This window comes from Vanessa atalanta, chromosome 5 (genome assembly GCF_905147765.1).
Source record: "Vanessa atalanta chromosome 5, ilVanAtal1.2, whole genome shotgun sequence".
NCBI lineage: Eukaryota > Metazoa > Arthropoda > Insecta > Lepidoptera > Nymphalidae > Vanessa > Vanessa atalanta.
In genome coordinates this window covers 7,055,384-7,078,398 of record NC_061875.1, presented here as the reverse complement: position 1 = coordinate 7,078,398, position 23,015 = coordinate 7,055,384, and the positions used below count along the sequence as shown (strand labels likewise).

General features: G+C 30.3%; 3 protein-coding genes across 6 annotated transcripts; all 3 read left to right on the top strand.

Annotated features, from left to right (window-relative positions):
- Positions 1-1,450: 1,450 nt before the first annotated feature.
- On the top strand, positions 1,451-3,729 carry LOC125064286 (larval cuticle protein LCP-30-like). Its single transcript, XM_047671247.1, has 6 exons — positions 1,451-1,515; positions 1,634-1,680; positions 1,962-2,192; positions 2,555-2,725; positions 3,009-3,065; positions 3,250-3,729. Exons 1-6 carry the CDS (start codon positions 1,501-1,503, stop codon positions 3,641-3,643), a joined length of 915 nt encoding a protein of 304 aa, XP_047527203.1. The 5' UTR covers positions 1,451-1,500; the 3' UTR covers positions 3,644-3,729.
- Positions 3,730-9,021: 5,292 nt separating this feature from the next.
- Positions 9,022-19,802, top strand: LOC125064127. Of its 4 annotated transcripts, none has more exons than XM_047670938.1 (4): positions 9,022-9,153; positions 9,781-9,917; positions 11,572-12,020; positions 19,557-19,802. In XM_047670938.1, exons 2-4 carry the CDS (start codon positions 9,897-9,899, stop codon positions 19,714-19,716), a joined length of 630 nt encoding a protein of 209 aa, XP_047526894.1. In that variant the 5' UTR covers positions 9,022-9,153; positions 9,781-9,896; the 3' UTR covers positions 19,717-19,802. The 4 variants fall into 4 exon arrangements, with proteins under 4 accessions (XP_047526894.1, XP_047526893.1, XP_047526890.1 ...); XM_047670937.1 differs by having other exon boundaries at positions 9,022-9,157; XM_047670934.1 differs by lacking the exon at positions 9,022-9,153 and adding an exon at positions 9,444-9,650.
- A 381-nt stretch (positions 19,803-20,183) lies between these two features.
- LOC125064353 (larval cuticle protein LCP-30-like) lies at positions 20,184-22,536 on the top strand. The gene is made up of 3 exons (XM_047671343.1): positions 20,184-20,198; positions 21,387-21,637; positions 22,140-22,536. The coding sequence occupies exons 1-3, from the start codon at positions 20,184-20,186 to the stop codon at positions 22,477-22,479; spliced, it is 606 nt and encodes a 201-aa protein (XP_047527299.1). The 3' UTR covers positions 22,480-22,536.
- The last annotated feature ends 479 nt before the right edge of the window (positions 22,537-23,015 follow it).

Sequence of the window (23,015 nt, the reverse complement as noted above, 5' to 3'; positions counted from 1 at the left end):
ACATAAGCAACGCTTTGTTGGCAACGAAAATTAAATCGTTAACACCAACTTTTCGTAAAAACTAGATAAGCACTGTAATACGTTATCTTATCAAATCTTCGGAAATAATCGGTCTTTCACGATATTAATTGATGTGTATCATTTGTTGAACCAGTTTTTAATTTGGATCATTTAATCAATTTCCAGTTGAAGGAATATAAATTATAACCTCGATCCTTGAACTATAAGAAAATAATCATCAATGAGCTCGTTTGGCATACGGAGGCTTTGTATAATAATTAATATTTAATCGCTGATCAAATCTTTATTATCAAGGACATAATTAGCACATTTTCCCAAAATGTACTAAAAATGTAACCCCTCAATTTTGTTTTCTTCTTGTAAACTGTTTATGTACTATTTAGATTACTTATTTTATTCTACTTAAATTACAAGGAAGCACTCAATGTTTCGGATACATGCAAATGTAATACGGATCCTGTGGATTGTTGATTGATGTTTAGAGGCGTAGGATAAATAAACCGTCTAATAATATCCTCCTGAACGATTTAGGCGACAAAGGCTATTCTCAAGATACACTAGCCAAGTGCATGAGCTATATTATAGTACACTCTCATATTCCGGTCAGAAAATTAAGGCAACAACAAAGAATTCATGCGAGGGACTTGCTTACGTGACTTGACTTACGTATTTTGCCAACTTCCAAATTTCAGATCACTGCTGAAAATTTGTGTACAGAAAATCGCAATAACTGTCTATAAGCTCGAGATTTAAACACAGGCGTTTGAACCTCGATATCCGTAGCTTAGCATATTCGGCATTCAAATAATACTATAATTATACTATTTATGTATAAAGTTTATAAGACTTAGTTTGTTATATCTGTATATATACAAATACCCACAGTATTTGTATTACAAGGCATTTCAAAGAAAGTGTAAGAAATAATTCGTGACATGAGTACTGAAATGTTAGTAATGAGTATTGTACTCGTAGTAGATCTGTAAACTGATATAACTTGGAGCGCTAAAATTCTTTTTCCCTATATTTTTTTATCTCCTTTATTTCCTGGGCAGCTAATATTTCTAAAGAAAAGTCATAAATAGTTTTCATGAAACAAAACTAATTTATATTTAACACATACTTATTAGATCCGAATTTAATTATTATAATTAAAAGATATAATTCTAAATAATTAGAACATTTATTTATATTAATTAATTAAATAATTTATTTATTGAAAAAAAAATTAGGTAAATAAAAAACCATAACATACTAATAAAAATAATTTTGCACATTAAACAAATAAAAATTAATTAGTCAATAGAATAAAGTTTGAGAAACATTGCTAATGAATAACTAATATCGAACACATTATAAATGAGACGAACTGGCCAGGAGAATCATATTATAAAATTAGATGAAAAAAAAGGTATATAAAGGCATAGATCTAAGAAGCGACAACATTCAAGTTCATAAGCTGTGAAGATAATAACAGCAATGCGTGTTCTTTTGGTGCGTAGAACTTACTACATTTTTAATTACTTAATAACATTTTAATCAGAATAATAATTGATTATTTTTTCGTGAACATTTATTAAAATTAAAATTAAACGTTTTGTTTATTTTTCAGGTATTTTGTTTGGCGTTCGCCGCTGCTTACGCAGCTGAAACCTTCAGGTGAGTTATGATAATGGTTTTATAGTTATTGGGGTTGATTTTATAGGCATTTTTTGGTTTTTAATTAAATAACTCATAATAATAACAAGGAATTGCTATAACTTTGTATTTATTTTCTAGTGTCTGTTATTTTAATTTGTATTAAGATAAATATGATATAAGTAATTTTGAAACAAACACGCTCTGGCGGAATATATACTTATATATATAGAACTAAGTAACTGAATATATATAAATATATAATACGGTTTAATAATAATTTGAAAAATATCTTTTTGCAGCCCTAGCACAACTCCCTTCCCAGTGACTCGTGCTTCAGCTACTGCATCAGTGAACACCTACGACCCCTACAGATACTTCACCGGTAGAGTCACGAGCGCACCAAAATACAACAACCCCGGACGTTACGAAGCTGGTCGTTACGACCCTGGTCGCTACGACCCTGGCCGTTACAACCCAGGCAAATACGACAGTTCGGGCCGTTACATCCCTGACAACTCTGGTGCCTACAAGTAAGTTAATCTTTTGACGGTGAACTGAGCATGTAGATTATAAAAAATTAAAAATATGAACTTTGATACACGAAACGCTTAACATGTAAATGACAATGAATAAATTGACGCATCCATTTACTACTTAACCACTCCTTGCATATTAATTTCAAGTGCCATAATATTATCTTTAATTTATATATTAAATAAAACAATAAAATTAACTACCGGACAATTTAATTGATTTGAATGACAGAGAGTAATTATATTCGGTGGCAGTAAAATTACAGTAGCGTTTAATGTTTTGTCATTTATATATATCACAAGTATCTATGTGATATACAAAAATGTGATACATATATATAATTATTTTTAATTTTCAGCGGTGACCGTGGTGACCGTGGTGGTGCTGGTGGCTTCTACTCTGGCTCATCTGACAAGGGAGGTCCCGGCGGTCCCGGTGGTTTCTACAGCGGTTCCTCTGACAAGGGAGGTCCCGGTGGAGCTTATGTCGGAAACAAGGACGATGCAGGCAAAGGCGGAAATGCTGGAGGGTAATACATCCTTTGAATTGAAAAAATAATAACACGCGTGTTACTCATACGAAAGATTTCGAAAAACGTGGATTTCTTTTAGCATTTATTTTAATAGGACGGTATGATATTTATTTCATTCGTAATGTACTGATAAATTTGTGCAAAACAAGAATGTCAACACGCGATAGTACTTATTAATGCAGTTAATTTCAGTGAAAAATAGTCTATTAACTAAATTTTCTTAGTTTTAGATCATGGATTTAAAAAAGTACTGATGTTAATATATTTTTTTCTATTTTAGCAACAAAGCCCCTGAAGTCGTAAAACCCGTCGCACCTGTCACCCCAAAGGTGGAACCGTAAGTGTTTTGTTTTTATATTTAATTAGTATGGCTTAGGACGGATATTCAAATGTATGCAATTATTGCCAAATATAACAATATAGTATAAAAGGCAATTAAGTTAGTATTTAATTTTAAAACACCAAATTCCCGTCGTTGATTTAATCAAAATCACTAAGTTAAATATTTATTTTATTTTCAGCATTGAAGAAGAAAAGAAGACCCCAGAGGTCGTCGTTATCTCATCCGCTGCAACCGTTTCCAACACCCCCGTTTTCACAAGCTCTACCCCCTACTACGTCAAGCCCACTCCAGCTTACGTTCAAGTCCCAGTCAACACTGGAAACTACGAATACAAATACGGAATCATCCGCCAAGAAGGCGATGTTCTTCCCGATGGTTACCACTACCTTTACGAGACTGAAAACAAGATCCTCGCTGAGGAAGCCGGCCAAATTGAAAAGATTGACAATGAAAGCGAAGGCATGAGGGCCAAGGGATTCTACGAATACGTCGGACCCGACGGTGTTACTTACAGGGTAGACTACACTGCTGACGAGAGAGGTTTCCTGCCCAGTGGTGCTCATTTGCCTTAAGAACTCTAGTCTATAGTATTTACAAATGTTACAACTATTTAGTAGTTGATATTTTCAGATTGAAAATATAAAATTAGTACAAATAACCTGTTTAGTTTTATTTTTATTTTGATTCCTTATTAGAGTTGTTTTGCATAATTACACTAAACAATTCATATTTGATTTAAAATTTTGATATTTATTTTTGTTTAATTGGAGTTGGTTAATTTTCAAAGAGCTTTGGCGAGCATTAGAGTGGTCACTTTAATTAATAAAAACCCAAAGCAACAACGGGCTTTCAATGGACTCTATTGTAATAATCAAGAAAGTGCTCAATAGTTTTTGAGCAGATATTAAAAGGTACTCAAAGCTCAGTTTTAATTGATAAGATAGACGTGGCTACGAAGAAAATTCTTAACACAAAATATGTAGCAAAACGCTTTCAGAATTTATTGCAATATTTATTTGTCAGGCGCATCATATTTATGTTTATAATTACGTTTATTTCGTTATTATATTTGTTCCACTGTTATTTGTTAACTCATTGTGTAGCAGTAGGGTAGGGCAACTTTTTTCATATTTTTTTTTCTTAACTGAAGACGATGTCTTTGCTCAGCAGTGGGACGTTTACGGGTTCGTAATCTACGAGTACATACTGAAGTACGAAAATATTTTCGATTATATAAAAAAGTATGCGATATTATTTAGAAGTATTTATTATTGATTCGATGCCAAATAACATTAAATTACCGGTTAGGTTTCGAATAATTGAGACAGGATTCGTTATATCGTTTCGAAATGAAGAAAAGGTTGATCTCTTCTCCTTTATGAACCTTAACGGTAAATATGGATGAATGACATTTTGGTCGAAATGTAGTGTGAACATGACAGTATAGTCCAAACATTATTCGGCAAAAACATCTATTTAAACTTTAAATTTAATTCAATCAGTAACCGCTTATGAAGTTAAAATAAACGCGTAACTAAAACGTTATAACCTTTACTTATAATTTAGGTTTTCATAAAATATTTACTTATTTTTTTATACTTATATAAATTCGCCAGGCTAATTATATTTTCATCATTCAAAGGGCTTTAGCAAAAATGCCTTGATTGACCATAACGTACTTTAATTGTTTATTTTTGTATTGACTTATTCTGTAACCTTTGTTGTATGCTACTTTCGTTGAAACCTAATCTTAGTTCATATTTTACGGTATATTTATTATGCCTGATGATTCACTTATGTGTGTATTAAATGTGTGTAATTTCTTTGAATTTTGCTTTTTATTAGGTTTAGTATAGGTGACTAGGTAATAAGTCTATATTCATAAAAGTGTTTTATAGCATTAAAAAAACACTATGTTGATCTATTTGACAGACCTATAGAGCTCTATAGGTCTAACGACATCTTACTGCAGAAATCAAAATCGAACGAAATCGCAAAACAGTGTACCTGTTTTTTTCGTAAAACCTCCTTTTTAGTCGGTTACTAATAAATTAGAGTGTCAAAGGTGTAAATGTTTTATTAAAAGGCTTAGGTGGGTCTTTATTTGGACTTTACGCCGTAACTGTGTCTAGCTCTTGGACCTCATTATGGTTTGTGTATCCGTAGGTAATTAATAAATTGACAAACCTTTTTTTTCTAAAACGAAGTATTATTTTTTTCCAGTAACAGTAATATAAGCAATAATATCAAATAAATCTTCTAATTATTAAATAGTAATGGTAGGTTGGTGTCATGACATCTAACTGTCATTGATACTGCTTGATTAGTATATTTTGCTTATTCTCACAGTTTCATGCCCATGAAAGTTTGTATATTATTAGTTAAGAATTTTATATTTAATAAGTTTTTGGAGCATCTGATTGGTTAAAAAATTCATAAGATTAATTTCTTTAACAACTAAGAACAGTAAGTGTATTGTGTGCAGTGTGCAGTATATTTGATGTATTTGTTTATAATTCAAACCCGCGATCGTAACAACAGATAACTAGACTAGAGAGTTTTCATGAAGTTCGTTGGTATTCAAAAATTATCTCTTAGGTCTCGACATTTGAAGTCGTCATATGACGAAAATCATAAACAAACTTGCGAGTATCAAATCAAACTCCGCAACGTATGTATTCTCCTTCCGGCACTGGAACAGCGTGGTGTTATATGCTATCTACTTAAGAGGAGACGATTTTGTCCAGCATTTGTTTGGATTTTTACTACCTCTTTAATACATTTTTACTTTTATTGGAAATATATAAAATAACTTTATCCCCAAAATATGCTCCACAATTTAAGATTCAGTTATTATAAAATATGTGTTATTAAGAGCTCTTATGTAAGTTCATGTTAGTTTTTTTTTATGCTATGGTACGAGCAGGGAGCTCATCTGATGGAAAGTAACTACTACCGCTCATGCACATCTGCAACACTGGGGCTTGCAGGTGCGTTGCCAGCCTTTAATAAATGTGTACACCCTATTCTTAATGGTTCCCAAATCGCATCCGATCAAAAAATCGCCGGCGAAAGATGGTTGCACAAAGTGATTGTGCGGAAGGTGAACACAAACATGTGAAACACTCCCCGTGATAAATGTGGTAGAAGATGCAGAGTGATCCAACATATTTACGCAAAGCCAATAGAATCGCTCTGCGTTGAACACGTTCAAATGGAAGAAGCTGGTACTGGGGAGCAACCACCCTGTGGTGAGAGCAGTATTCCATGTGGGACCGAATTTGCGCCTTTTATAGTTTTAGTCGAAGAGCCGACGTGAATTACCACCTTGCCTTGCTGAGCACACCAAGCTTTTTTAATCCAATTTGGCTTTACCATACAACCGAACGATGTTTGAAACATTAAAGAAAAGTTTTCCGATACTAACTGCGGCAGCAAATAGTCTCAAATCGTAGAGATACGATGAATGCTGATTTTTTTACGGTTAACTTATGTCTTTTTGGGGTTGAATTGAACTAGGTTTAGCCGGAACCAGCCTGAGAATTTTTTCATCAAATATTAGACTTCAGACACTTCCTGAGAAATATGTAACACGCTGTGAAATATGTAGCACGGCCGGCGTATAAGGTGTTTAGGGTACTGTCGTCTAATTATTTAAAAAAATATCTGTAATTTTTGCCTTTGTTCAATCATCACGAAAAAGCTACTGAAATAATATTGACAAACTTATTGTGTTTCTTACGGTGAAGTTGATTACTTTTCAATGAAAACATGGTTGAGACATATATACTATAATAACAGGTTATACTTGGTGGTAGAGCTTTCTGTGTATGAGTACCACCAACATATCAGACATTCTACCGCCAAGCAGTAGTACATAGTATTGTTGTGTTCCGATTTGAAGGTTGAGTGAGCCAATGTAACAACAGACACAAGGGACATAACATTTTAGTTCCCGAGGTAGGTGGCGCATTGGCGATGTAAGGAATGGTTAATATTTCTTACAGCACCATTGTCTACGGGCGGTGGTGTCCATTTACCAAAAGAGGTTCTCCATCATAATTTAATTCTTTCTATTTCTGAGTTTTCAACTTATGACTTGCCGTTGCTTTTTTATTAAATAACCTGGAACCTGTACGTAGCACCAACTTTCGGCTCTGAACTATCAAACTCGGACACTAAAGTCATTAATGGTCCAGCTATTTAGGAGAAATTCAGCGACACAAGTACTTAAGAATTATATAAACAAACATTTAATTTATCTACATAGCATTAGTTACTGAATAATTAGTCCTAACTTAATAACACCAACTAAGGCATAGTTTCCTTGCCTTCAATCAATGTGCTCTCTTATGATGCAAGTGTAGAAGTAGTCTCAAAAATATTACGCACGAAATAACAAAAAAATTCACTTAGGTATAATTATGAAGTTTCATAAATACATACATCTTATAGCTGATTCTTTTTTTGTGGGGACGAAATAGCTCAAGGGGTAGGGTTCGACTGTTTACATCACTAGGCAGCCCGTAAGCCATTGCCCAATTGACTATAAATCTATTCAATTTTCAATTCAGTTCTGTGACATTAATTTATTTATAAAAAAAGACAAACGAAAAAGAAGTATAATTAGTTAATGCAAATACTTTTAATCGAAATACATAATATTATCAATTATTGCTCTTATAAAGAATTTAAAATCTTTTAACATACCTAACGCTTAAAATAATGTGTGGAGACAAATTAACATCTATTTAATGCTTTCGACAAAGGTTAATCAAACTCATTAGCAACATTTAAATGGAGTAAAATAAAACTTACAAAGGCTCGAATATGAAACCCCATGTTGGGCCGCTAAAACTGTAATGGATTTTTCCGTCCTGATTTTCCGTTTCCCGGATTACATGTAAAGTGTTTTGATACTACGCCTAAGTCATTCCTGGTCGTATTGGATTAGCCGATACTCCGGATATCGGAGAATGAGCGTGAAAGAGCAGAGAGTGCACAGTTGGCTAGACTCCCTTGAGAATGGCCGCCACAATGAGGACATCATCATCGTAAAAAAAAAATAATTAAAATCCATCTAAAATTAGTAAAACAATCTAATAAATCGTTATTTAATTTTACCTCCTAATACGTATAAAATCAAAATGAGCTAGGTTTAGGTTAGAATTATAATGTAGAACTATAAAATTATTAATCTATAAAGAAATTCCTGCGATATCAACAATTTATTTAAGGATTCATACAATTCTTAAATCGATTACTAATAGAACCTAAAAATCAAATCAATCTTGACTCCAAAGCTTTCGTGGAGATAACCTATTATTTTTAAATATTACAGAGCATTTATGATAAAAAATGTTTATTTATTTGATTTACATTTTGACCTCAATTAATAAAAATAGCTGGAGGGCTAGTTTAAAATGGAAATTAATGTTAAAAAAATATTGAATGGGTTATCTTGACTGTATTTACTTTAATAACGAATATAAAACCAGTCCATTCGTATGCAGACGTGTAATCGGCGTAGTCAAATTACGAGTATACTAGTCGATCATTGCGTGTGTGCTTGTACAGTAATTTAACTTGTAACTGATATAATATATTTTATAGATTTTAATTTCACAATATTTGTAAACATACAAACATTTTCGTTTCATTCCTATTTTAAATGTATTAAACCAGTATTAAAAAAAAACCCGATATATTTTTTACAAGAAAACTTAGTAAGGTAAGTGTTTAAATTTCATACAAAATTTTTACAATATAAGATTAATGTGAGGTCGATTGTTAGGTCATCATAACAAGATATTGGAAGTTTTTCTTCGGCACAATATTGGTCCACATTTGCGCCGATTACGACGCTCCCGTCAAACTACTTAAAATACAATATCAGCACACCTCGATGTTATAAATAAGAATTTAATTTGATACACATCTCTGTCTATTTCAATCTAAAATCCGTGAAGTGTGTGTCAATTTGTTAAGTGAATGATGTTTTGACATTTCAAAATATTTTGTTTTTTATTATTTTCATTGTCACCAAAATGTCATATATGTACCGGATGTGAAGGCTACCGAAGTAGGTAAATTGATCCTTTATCTAACTTTTAATTAAGTACTGTAGATGCATAGCCATGAAGATTGCCACTTTTATTATATTAAATGGAGGAATATATACAAGTATGTCACATTAGTGTAATTAGACGAATAATTTATATATTAATGCGTAATGTAAGGTCATCAGAATGCAGCAGCTCATTGCCTATGAGATGCTGCATTTGTTGCGTTTTATGACGGCTGATTTTTATTTTATGCAAATCGATATGTGAGGTAGCTTCTCATACATTCAAATTATGAGAATTACGACTCTCTTGTAAGTCGGTCGTCTCGAAGCTACCTGTGTCCATCGAGTACGGTAAAATTTAAAAATTGTGTCCAGTTCAATTAATACAGTGCAAAAGTTAGTGATCAATACAGTATCGCACAGTCGCTGGTAGTTGTTATAATGTCATGAGCTATGCTAATTCTTCTGCCTGACCTCGTCACACCTGATTTTAGGATTCTGATCCACTTTTGGTATGTCTCGAACAAAATTTATTATACATCTAAATGTTAATGAAGGCAATGAGGAATGAAATATTTTTGACGAATATTGGCTGTTATCTCAGAAAAATTCTGCTTACTTATGACACATTATCTGATCTAGTTTCAGATCCCAAACATAACCTGTCGAGTAAACAACTTGTACCGGTCGAGGCGTGAAAAAACTATTATTAGAAGAAATATTTATTGGATCTTTTAGAACAATACCATTTTGATAAAATGCAACTTGTGGGGAAATTCGTAAGTACTTTTACACCAATATTTAATTGATTTAAATGCATGCTTTATATTAGTAATATTATTTTCAATTGAATTTGTTGTTTGTTAAACTGTTTATCATACAATTTTATTAATTAATTTTACTTTTGGATTATCTTATTTTTTTTTTAAATTGATCTATATTCATATATATAAACTGTATGCTTTCATTATATTTGTATATACCGAATTCCATGGATTCCTTTGGCGAACAGCGGAAAATCTCCTGGTTGTTATTTTGCTTTACGTAGTTATTTTAATATTTAATTTTCAAACTTAAAATATGTAATAGCTTAATTACAATCATTGACTTGCTCTTTTTCCATTTAATCGTGGTCGGTGCAGGGTATTGACATTGCAAAAAAATGGGGTCGGATTTTTCTAGATGGCAGTGCTCTTGACGTCAATCTTCATTGGAAATGTTGTCGCTGGGTCAGCTTTCCAACTTTATGATGTTGTGACGCTTAGAGCTTATGGTATTGGTGAAAGCGCTTAATGCACAGCTTTCCCTTATTTGCATTTACTACATTAAGGGTTAGAAAGGGGTGGTTTTATTTTCTTTCGTAATAATAAATCTAACCTATGATATACAAAAACGGACGAGACTCAATAATAATAAATTCATATTTTGAGATCATTGTACAAATTAACTTATAATATAAACAGTATTGATATAGTTTTGCTATATATATCAACAAAGTTCAAATATTATTTTTAATAAGCCACTATTTGCCTCTATTTTCCATCTTCATAAATGAATTAAAATATATAACTCACATTTAGTTTTAATTTGAATTTGCGATTTAGATTTAAAGATTTCATTCGTTTAGTGTTTTAAATTACTTATTTTAACTATTAGATTTAATAAACAAACTTTAATAGAAGGCTTTAAATATCACTTTTATTTTTTGACTACATCTTGTTTTGGGACATCGTATTTAAAGCATCCCGGAAATAGATATTTGCAGAGTAAAAAAAGTCAATAGTCATTCAAGTAATATATATTCTTCATGTAAAAATTGTTTTAATAATTATGTATTTATTAATATTTATGCCACTAAATATTACATGAAGTAGCTTAATTTACTTCAGATACTTGTCACTTGATGATATGAGCGTTTTCCTGGGGTTCTTAAATTTAGTGTTTATGAATAGCCCTGTAGATTCTTCAACTATTTCAAAATATTTTGTAGTAAATTTTTTTTTTCTAGTTTGTTTTTATGTTTTGTCATACATTTGTTTTTAATTGTTTGTACTAAGTAAATTGTCTTTTTTTTGCGTTATTGTTACAATAAAAGATAAATTAATTGCGTGAAAAAATTAAATTCAAATAATCTTTAAAAATCTTATTAATTTAATTGATATGACCTTTTCTCCTCTTATTTATTTAAATAAAGCGATCGTTTAGTCGCTACTAAGGAATTTGGCTGCATGAATAGTAAATTATGCATAACTATTATAAATATGCTACGAAGACTACACATATACATATTAAAATAAAATATTACTCTTAATATATATATACTCAAATATGCTATATGTCAAATAGGGATTATGTATTGTAAATGATGATGATAATAATATAATGACCTTGTTAAATATCATTATAGAAACATATTTATTTATGACATTTCAGGCGTTCGTGTTATCAATATGGGCAATCGTTCAATGTTCACCATTCGACGATGGGAAATACAGACATCAAACGTACGACTATTACGACGATGGAAAATATTATAGACCTCTAACCGAAGGGAAATACGTTCCAGGAGATGAAGGCAAATACACCTACATTTACCAAGAAGGAGTGTACCCTTATGATGGTACATACAAACATTTAGAACGTGGAGACTCCAATGATTATATTGGTTATCAAATATACGCTCCGCGCTACCCCTTCCTACATAGCGTAATAAAAGCTCTAATTAGTAAGTATGTATCGCCGGACAGCCTCGGTATAACGGATGGTATACTTGGGAGCTCCAGTTTTAATGACTTTGATAAGATAAAGACTGAGAACGAAGTTGCTGTGAAGTGTCAAGCGATTGATTCAGAAGCCAAAAATACTACGGAATTTGTAACGCAGTAAGTATTCCCAACTAAGGCATTTTAATATAATTTATATTTAGTTTAAGAGCGTCAAAGGCTAACATCTTCTTGGTTAGAATGTTAAGTGGGTCAGTGTAATTACAGGCACAAGGGAAATAACAAATCTTAAGTCGACAAGATATGGTTTATATTCATTAAACCTCACATCAATTGTCTCTAAGCGATTTGATTTGAGCAATTTATGATCATATTTCCATTTGTTTGCCTTAAAATAATATCTAAAAAGCTAGTCTCTCAATGTGATAACTGATTATCGAGGTTTTAACATGGTATGCGAACTGCCCCTCTACTTTGTTACTATCATCCGTTATTAGTTGGATGACCTTTACGTGTTCCGGTTCGAGGTCGCCGTTCGAGGTTTATTCGAAAATAAATAATAAATTAGAGCAGCATTTTTCCTATTTTTCGGATATTATGATGTATGTATATTAGACGTTAACGTTTTTAATTATGACCGGTTAAAATATATGATCTTAGGTCCGTGTCAAAGTTATTTTTATAAGTAATAAAGTTTTTATTACGCGGCGAGAATTAAATATGTATCTAATTGTCGCTTGCTTGAAGATGACAGATCATTTACATGCCAATAAAAGCTATTTTCATTAATTAATTTAATATTCTATAAGTGTTAAGTACCGGTTTTCTATTTTGAATGCATTTCAAGCAAATTCCATAATAAAGTTTGTAGAAGGATCCTGTTGAGATTATTATAACTAACTGACTAAATTAAAAACGAATGACGTGATATCTTCGCGGATTTTATAATAAATTATTAGAAATGGGCTAGTCACATTCATTTAGTATTCTAATAAGGATGATGTTGTTTGTAAGTAATTATATTTCCTTGGATATGAATAATAATGTAAGCGGGAAATAAAGTTGTATTTAATATTAGTTTGTGTAATTGCGTTAAGTAAGCCGAGATGCATAGTAGATAGTTGTTATCTTCACTCATTTCTTGTTCAACTACGACTTTTATTTTTAAAATAATTCAATTATTCCTTCTAGTCAATTAAATGATCCAGAATTGTTGATATTTTTAACCAGTTAACTCATGTACCAAAATTTTGGTATAATTGTTATAGTTGTTACATTATCCAGATAAGTGTTGCCAAATTTAATAATATTTTTAGAGAACGCTTGTACGCGAAAGGTGAGAATGAAACGATCGCCTCCTGGCTATTTCTTTTTAATATCGGATATGGGTAAATAATCACAAATTGACAACAAAAAACTCGGTTTTTTGGTCGGTTCTTCTTAGGTCAGGGTATTTCCCGGCTCAGGGTTCTATTCCGAACCGGTTGTAGGGTTTCATTTGATAATCAATAATAATGTGTAATGTTTTTATATTGAAATAAGGAATTTGATTTGATTATTAGCTAATAGTTTAATGGAGCATGGGAATGTTGTGAATTAGATTAGGTTTTGTTTTTATTCATAACATCAATATTTTTATCGCTCCGTACATAGTTTTATTTTTAGCAAGTGCTAGAACGCAGATTGAATTTCATTATTTGTATATTGAAGTATATTCACTTTTTTTACTTTTTATAGTTAGAACAATCGCAGTCATTATACACCTTTTTCATAATATGTAATTATTCATTATGAAAAGATTACATACATTACATTAGCAGCCCGTAAATGTCCCACTGCTGGGATAAAGGCCTCCTCTCCCTTTGAGGAGAAGGTTTGGAGCATATTCTACCACGCTGCTCCAATGCGGGTTGGCGGAATACGCATGTGGCAGAATTTCGTTGAAATTAGACACATGCAGGTTTCCTCACGATGTTTTCCTTCACCGCCGAGCACGAGATGAATTATAAACACAAATTAAGCACATGAAATTTCAGTGGTGCCTGCCTGGGTTTGAACCCGAAATCATCGGTTAAGATGCACGCCTTCTAACCACTGGGCCATCTCGGCTTACATGAATTACATGAATACAAAAGATTACATGAATCCCATTATACGCCAATACAATATTGTGATTTATACAAACCTTTTTCTCGGTTACAGTATTAAAAGCTTAAATATAAAACTTTTGATCTTATTTCATAATATTTAAATTAAATAATTAAACAATTTATCATTAGTAGAGTTAAGAATACTGGATCTTTACTAAAAACGTATGTTCCACACGAATTTTAGATCTATTTCTGTTTTTTGTATCCATAAAGTATATTTCTGTTTTCAATTTTAATTTTGATATTGTATTGTTTGGTGATTTTACTTCGTTACGTTTTAAAGTAACTATCTTGTGGCTCGAGATTTCCTTTATTATGATTGTAACACAATATTTTTGCATTAATTTTAAATTAAAAATAAAATTGACTGAACTAAAAAACTTAAGAAACCAATAAGAATAAAGAATTCATTATTCCTTTAATTAGCATTTTCCATAAATAATATTTAACTTGACTGTGTTTGACAAATATATTCAAAAGGATCACGGATTAAAATAACATATTATCGTTAGTTATTTTTATTCATTTGACGAATAAGATAGACGGATAGTGTGTTCGTACAGAATAGCAATTCGTGCTTTTCTGGATATTGGATTCGGTATAAATAATTTATGTTGATTGAATGTAAATAAAGTTTTGTTACTACCAAGTCGGCTTTAGCTTTACTTGTGTTGTAAAAAAATATTAGGTTTTTCTATAAAGATTTACAAAACCTCTCTGTAGCAATATTGAAATAAACTTGTTTTGTTACGTTTTGAAACCTTATCAAAATCTAATGTAATAAATACACACATTATTCAGGTCATCTGAAGAATCTATAAGAATTTTAATAACAATTATTCTACAAAACATACATAACATTTACAAACAAACAATAATTATCCATCGTTATTATAAATATAGCTCAACACTCTATACTAATATTATAAAAGCTGAAGTAACTCTATCTGGCTGTCGCTGAGTAGATTCATCCACCACTGATGATTCCGATTGAATTTATAATGACTTAAAACACGAGCAAAGTTTGGTTGTCTGGAACATTTATTTTTCGTTTTTTTATTTTACTAATTTTGTTTTACTTTTTTTTCTGTGTGTTTCGTGTTGTTTGTAGTGTACAATAAAGTATATTTCATTTCATTTCAAAGTTAACTCTTACACTTCTATCGTAATTTACTATTTATACCATCAGGTGGCCCATATGCTCGTCCGCCATCCTATGATATAAAAAAACAAGGTTCCTTTTTATTTTAGAGATAACCTTTTTATCAAATTAAATGATTAAATTTTATAATGTTTTGATGCAATTTATAAAATTATAAAAATCGCAAAAACTTGCTTTAGAAATGAGGATATCAATTAATACATTTATTGTAAATAATTTTAATTTACATGTCACTACTAATTCTTCTTTCTATGGACAATTCCAAGCCGAGACTATGTGTAAAGAGTGTCTCTACTCTTTAATTTAATATTCCACTATTGGGAAAAGTCTCTCTTTCTCTCTCTTTCTCTCTCTCTCTCCCACGAGGATGTTTCCTACTCAAAGCCTAATCTCGACTCGCCATAATAAAAATGTAACATAAGAAACAGATTGGATGTTTTAGTATTTTTATATTCCTTTTTTCTCAATTGGAAGTTAGTAACATGAAGTTAATTGTTCTTTAAAACTTCAATATACCACTACTGTGGTACCATATGATGAGATACTTCTCATCATACAGAAAGATTAGATATTTGTAACAATGTTACCTTGTAAAAGTTTAGATTTGTAAAAAATGAAATATATTACAGCATCATTTGACTACAATTTTATTTTTTATATTTATGTAGCTTACGATTTATTTACTATTATGAAAATCATATAATATAATATTGGATTCTTAAGTAATTACTTTCATAGTATAAAGCTAGGTGCATATTACATTAAACTTATTAAAGTTTGCTGTGTAAATAAGTAAGACTGGTAAAATTGAATAGCTTTCAAACTTTACATTGGTCATAGTTTCACAATCATAGATGTATGTTCGTACGTCCAACACTTCATATATTTTTTTTCTTTTAATAAGCCACAAAGATAAAGTATTTAGTATAAAATTAATAAAGATACTTTAAGAATATTTGCAAATACAATGTTCTGAGAGGTAAGATAGGAGGAGGTGAGAGGTGATCCGACTAGTATATTATAATTGTTGTCGACGGAAGTTGTCACCAATTAATATCCAATGGTTTTTAATTGATCGTAAATTATGTGATCATTTAAATGTAAAAAATAAGCCACTACTAACTAGAATTAATGTATTTCACGCTTTAAAATATTATAATTAAAAACTAATCCATATAAATTAATTGAGTATATAGATCTGTCTGTCAGTCCAACAATGTTTTTAATATTGACAAAGTTTTAGTTTTTATTTTATGAGACGTAGATATTTATGCGTATATAGTATTGGTTTTCATTTGCTTAATTTGTGTATTGACCATCTCGTGCTTCGCGGTGAATGGAAATATCGTAAGAAAACTTGCATGGCCGATATAATTCTGGCACATGTGTATAACTCAAACCTTATTCATTATTATATTATACTTACATGACTTGTTAGCTTGGACCGATTGAAGTGAAATTTTGGTGCTATACATGATACATTATTTGCTATTTATTGATTTACTAAATTGTTTAATATATATATAATGATATTGACTAAAAAAGCTTTTAAATCAACAAGCTACCATTATCGTTGATATTTTATTATAAAATCCCGCTTAAAGGCTTTTATATATATATTAAGTCTATATTTTAGTAAATCTAATATAAACATAGAAACAAATCACTAAAATTATGTTTGAAACTGCAATGAATATATATTAATTTTGATCGATGAATTTTAGATATTTGTAACGTTATAAATTTCATACTGCCACCGTTGCTAGTACATTGCGTAAAAACACGTAACAGGTAAAGGCGTATGACACGAACTTGCTCGATATATTTATTTTAAATATCACTTAGTTCACAAGGTTATTCGGCTATAAAATTTTCTTTTACAGATAAACATACAAGTTTACGAAGTTGTTGAATGTTATGATGGGACTTCACTAATCATAATATATTTAAATATTTTTTTAATATATAATGGGTTATATTTAATAGTCAATAGTTAATATATAGTAATTGCAGGATGTTTTTATATTCACTAATAAAATTTGCATACTTTAATCTGTTTGTCTATAAATTGTTATCGCCCTATGTATAATTTTTGATGTAAAAGCATAATACATTTTTTTTTTGTTCATACGATTTCTCTAAGTAGTTTCCATGACTGGCCAATGGGATATCCCATCTGCTAGTTTTTCTTTTTACCTTTTGGTCGCGGTAAGTAATTAGTAAAATTTCTTAAACTAACTACTACTACGTATACGTATTGAATGTTTTATGAAAATTAGACAGATTACATATTTCCGAATTGAAAAATGTAAAACATTCAAACAATCGTTCATTATCTCTTAAACGGCTTAGGTGAATTTTCAAAACACGTTTCTTCGTGCTTATACGTACGTTATGAAAGAAATTCGTGTGCAAATTTGTGTTTCTATGCTGCTAGTCAGTCAGTGTTGGAGTTTTATTAAGTAGATTATTATGTCATCTTCTGTATTTCTACATCTCTTTACAGTTGATTTACATACTTTTACATATCTATATTAAAATACACATTGCTCGTATGAAATGAATTATCTATTCGTATACTATAAGTTTGGTAAAAAGACCTTGAATCCATCAAATCATTATGATATGGGCTTATCTTATTATCTATTCTATTAAAACATTTTTCGTTATTTCCTTTCCTGCTTACTTTTAAGCTTTATATAACCATTAATGGATTAAAAACAAGTAATTATTATATTAAACTAAATGTATTAATTATATAACAAGATAAATAAAAGTATTCTATATAGTTTATAGGTTTACTGATGCTATATTATATATATACATCTAGTATGTCTTATTTAGAAAACAGTAATAGGAAAATTCTTAGTTGATTCAACATAGACTGATAAACGTGTGGGCTTAATTACACTAGTGTTATGTAAGACTTAAATGGAATTTAAAGATTTAAGGATACACAAGAAATGTTCAAATATTATAAAGCTTTATATTTTATTTAGGATATTTAGCAATTTTAACATTGTGTTTTTCAACCAGCGACCTTTACGGGAATTCTCGGCTAGCATCTAACGCTTAAAGCTACTTTACTTTGATTTTATTTAAACGATTTAGCGCTGAAGCGATGTCTTTAAATGTCAATGTATTGTATATTTAATAATATTAATGTTTTTGTATTGTTGTAGTTCATTAAAAGAATTATGCCTTTATTAATTTTATTAACTTCATATAATGTATAATAATCTAAGGTCATATTTTTTTTAAATGTAAGGCAGACCAGCTTGTGATCTAAGTTATTATTATTATATCCTTGGGGCTGTAATCTTGAGGCTTAGGAGGACAATATATTTTCAAACGTAATATTATCGTTTTAATATACATTATAAGTAATGTCTTATTTGTTTGTGTAATCTGTTTTTAAAATCTTACTTTTATTTCAAAATGTCACACATAAATATTTTTAAACATACATATATTTTTTTCAGGTCTTCAATAAGTACTTTTATTGAATCAAAGTCTAAAATATACTTCATTTGAGTACATTTGTAATTAGAACTGTGTCTAGTGTTAATAAATTATTTCCAAACAATACGTGAATACAACATTATTTAAATTCTGAAAAATCTTATTTATTAAAATTTCAATATTTGGCTACACATTACTTTGAAAATAATGTTGAAATTTTTCGCATATGTTCAGTTTATTTATTTAGTTGTATTTTGGATCGTTGCAACTGAATAATAATTACACTTGTGAATCAGTAAAATGGGAATACAAAATCAGATACATAATCATTCTTTAATTAAAAAATAAATATCAGAACAGGTTGAATTTTTGAACGGGGCATGGGTTGCGGAATCCTAAATTACGCGGAATAGCAAAAAAATTAAAGAATATATGAGGCCTGATTTATATGAAAAAGTGTTTAAAAAAATGTGAATAAGTTGTTGTCTATTCTCATATTTAATCTGTAATCATTAAAATTATCAAAATAAATAGCTTATTTGGCTAATTATCACAATTATTGTACGTATAGTTAGGCGGTCTGGTAAGAGATGTTAATCTTTCTTCATAATAACCTATAATTGTGTCATCAACCTTGGGAACTAAGATATTATGTTCCTTGTTCTTCTGGCTGAGTGAAAAGAGTTTCTAATTTTTTTCAATCTACCTTATAATTCATGATTTTTTCTTAAATAAAGACAATTTTAAATACCTTTCCCTCCTTATTTATTATATTTATTATACGACAAGTCCTTTTACCAGCTGAGACCACTAGATTTCTTATATATATTTGGAAATGTTTACGTAATAAGTTTCCCTCCAAGGTCTAACTACAACCGGATTTGTGAACCTTTCTAATGTATTTTTTTAAATTTGTTTCAGATATCCGCCGTACCTAAACCTAAAGAAGGGAGAAAAATTAGGAACGTTTTATAACTTTAAAGGCAGTAAAGTTTTAAGTACTGTGAAAAATTCATTAAAAAATAATTTAAAATTAGAGTACGAAGTTTTCGTTAGGATTGTTGAGGATGTGAGCCAGTGATATATATATTAGTTAATTATGTTGTCTAACTCTGATTACACGTGATGCCCGCGAAACCTAAATTATAATAAACTAATCGATATATTTATTTTGTTTTATTAATATCCTGCTATTTTTGTCAGTGTACTACCTTCGAAGAGTAGAACTTAAAAATTAGTACCCCCATTATTTCAATTATATTAGTAAAGGTACACAGTTGCCGGAAAACATGTCATATTTATTGTTTTAGCGGAATGATAGGATTTATTGATATGGGCGCGGCTAGTGGCGTAACACACCACACACTGTTCCAAATAAGTGCCTTTCAATGTCACCTTAGAAAATACTAAATTGCTTTTTCTACATATTTGGAGCTCTGATTCTTGCATTAAGTAGTCTATTTTCGTTTTCGATCATTGTATAAAATCAACTGATGAGTTGACTAGACTACCATTGTATTTGTAGTTTCAGTATTGTAAGGTGTCAAAATGAAGGCTGTCTTGGTACGTAGTCAAATATTTATATTTTATATAAAATGAAACATAATATAATAAAAAAAATAATTACTTTAACTAAATATATTTTTTTAAACAGTTAGAGATTCTTACCATCAGTAAAATATTGGTACGGATTACAAATATGTTTTTCTTTTTTAATCAAGATATTCTTTAGAAATACGTTAATATTATTTAAATTAAATACTCATAACCGTCTGAATACTGCGACAAGCTCCTCGTCTAAAGGTTCCGTACCATAAATACCGTAAAATAACTAATGTCACTTGCAAATCCCATTAACTAGACTAGTACTATGTAGGAAATTGTTTTTCGTTTTCCAGTTCCATTATTATTTTCTTCATCAAAATCATTTTATATATGTTTTATATGAATATACCTTCGGTGGTTTTATCTTTCGACTGTTATTATTTCGTTTAATAGCTCCCATAATAATACATTAATAAATTATTAAAGTTTAATTAGTTAAGTAATAAGATGGTTACCTATATTTTGGGTAAATACTATGTTATTTGATAACCTTTTTTTCTCGGCGTTTATAACAATTTTATCTTTAGAATGCATTATATAATTAAATAAGTTTTAATTATAAGTAACACAGTTTCTTTTTTTAATATTTTTCATTTATGTAGTAACTTATAATTCATAAAAAACATCAAATGTTATACGAATTGGACCGCGATATTGACGGATACGGAAGGGATTCACTAAATATGTATATAATTCTCAGCTTTCAAGTTATAAATATCATATAATACTTCAAAAGTAGGAAATATTATAAATGATCAATTACTGTAATCTTGGTATACCTAAAAAACGACTGTATTTGGCTCTTAAATAAGTCTTCGCCTTATAAGTTGAAAGTCTTTCATGAAAAAAAAAGACTAATTATTATTAGAGCCGAATGAAGCTCGGTCGCCGAAATAGCACTGTAAGACAAATTGACCAGTTTCTATATAAGGTATATTCAGAAATAAAGTCAATAAAATAAAAAATTACAAGTTTTTACACAAATACATCATTTTATATATTAAATTTTTTAAAAGATTGAAATGTTAGAAGTGGTCGAATAAGTGCAAATTTGACAAATAAAAAAAAATGTTATTCAATGTGGAGTTTCATTTTACATTCATACGCTTACTGAGTTGCATGTAATTTATTTATTTTTATTTACAGTGTGTTCTTGTATCCATTGGCCTTCTAAATTGTATAAGGGCCGATGATGATGGTAGATATCACCCAGAACTGTATGGAGATAAATCGGTCACATACAATCCGATAAACAATGGAAGGTACGACTACAGACAGAGGAATAACTTTGGAAGGAGTGGCTTGTACTATCCCAATCATGCCTACCAGCCATTGTATTCGCTAAAACCGTATCAACAACTCTCTGCTCCATTAGAAACATACAACAAAGTTGCCAGGTAATTTAGACATATATTTTTAATCATGGTACAATATTTCGTTTTCTTTTTCTCAATATTTCTAATAAGTTCTTATAACTAAACTTAAATATAATTTATTGTAGATTCCTAAGATCAAAATAAAAATATCAATTTGGTATTTTTGAATATTTGCTTTAATTTTTGTGAAGGCGCTTAAATTTACTTGGTGGTAGAGCCATATCCAAGCTTGTTTGGGAAAATACCATCCACACCTTTTCTACCACCAGGAATACTTAGTATTATTGTGTTTCGGTTTGAAGTGTGTAACTACGGGTCCAAGGGACATAACATGTCAGTTACCAAAGTTGCTAGCGTTTTAATTATCTAAGAAAATTTTATACGGCGCTAATATCTAGTTGTGACCACTCACCATCAGATGACCGATTTGTCCGCCAGAATAACTATTTTATAAAACAAGTATACTTATTATTATAATACCATTTAGTGAATATAATACGAGAATTAACTTTTTCTTTTCTAGCACCATATCTAGTTCGACAGCACTTCCGCCAGTCGTCCGGGTTACCACCGTTCAACCACCAAATTACGTGTATGCCAAACATTATGGTAATGAAGGCTATGCTAGAATTATTGAACAAGACAATGATGTAAATGATAACAGTTACCAATATAAATACAAGACCGAAAATGGGATAAGTGCTGGTGAGTCCGGAATTGTTGACCCTTCGGGTGCAGTGGGTGGAACTCGAGTGTCTGGATTTTATGAATATATTGGAGCTGATGGCCTTACATACAGGGTAGACTATACTGCAGATGAAAATGGCTTCCATCCGACTGGGGCTCACTTGCCTAAGCTCTGAACTTTCGAATAAAACGACTATAGTTAGGAAATTATCATTGAGAAATAAATACCACATTTGAATTAGAGATGAAATTTTATTTTGAAGCCCCTGTCAATTGTAAATGTACTGTTAAACTTAAGTGTGATTTTTTTTTATTGTAAGCTATATTAATTATTCTATAGCTATAGCTATATTATTATAGTGGATCTTATGAATCACCGCAGTGTTTTTTGCGTTTTTATGTTAATGTTTGTGTTTTATGAGAGCCGAACAAAGCCTTATTCATAAAAATAATTATTATTGATGTCCTATCAAATATTAACAAGATAATGTTTTTAAAGGCACATTAAGTATATAAATATAATATGTAAAATAGTAGGTACCATTTAGTACCTAGTCATTGCAGGACTATAGCTTCCTAATGCCTTTATAATAGTTTGAATACAAATTCAAATTAGCTCAATTGTTGTAGCCGCCTTAACGAAAAAATCCTTGACATATAGAATAGAGAATACATACGCATAGGAGTTTTTCATCGTGTTTGTTACAAATTA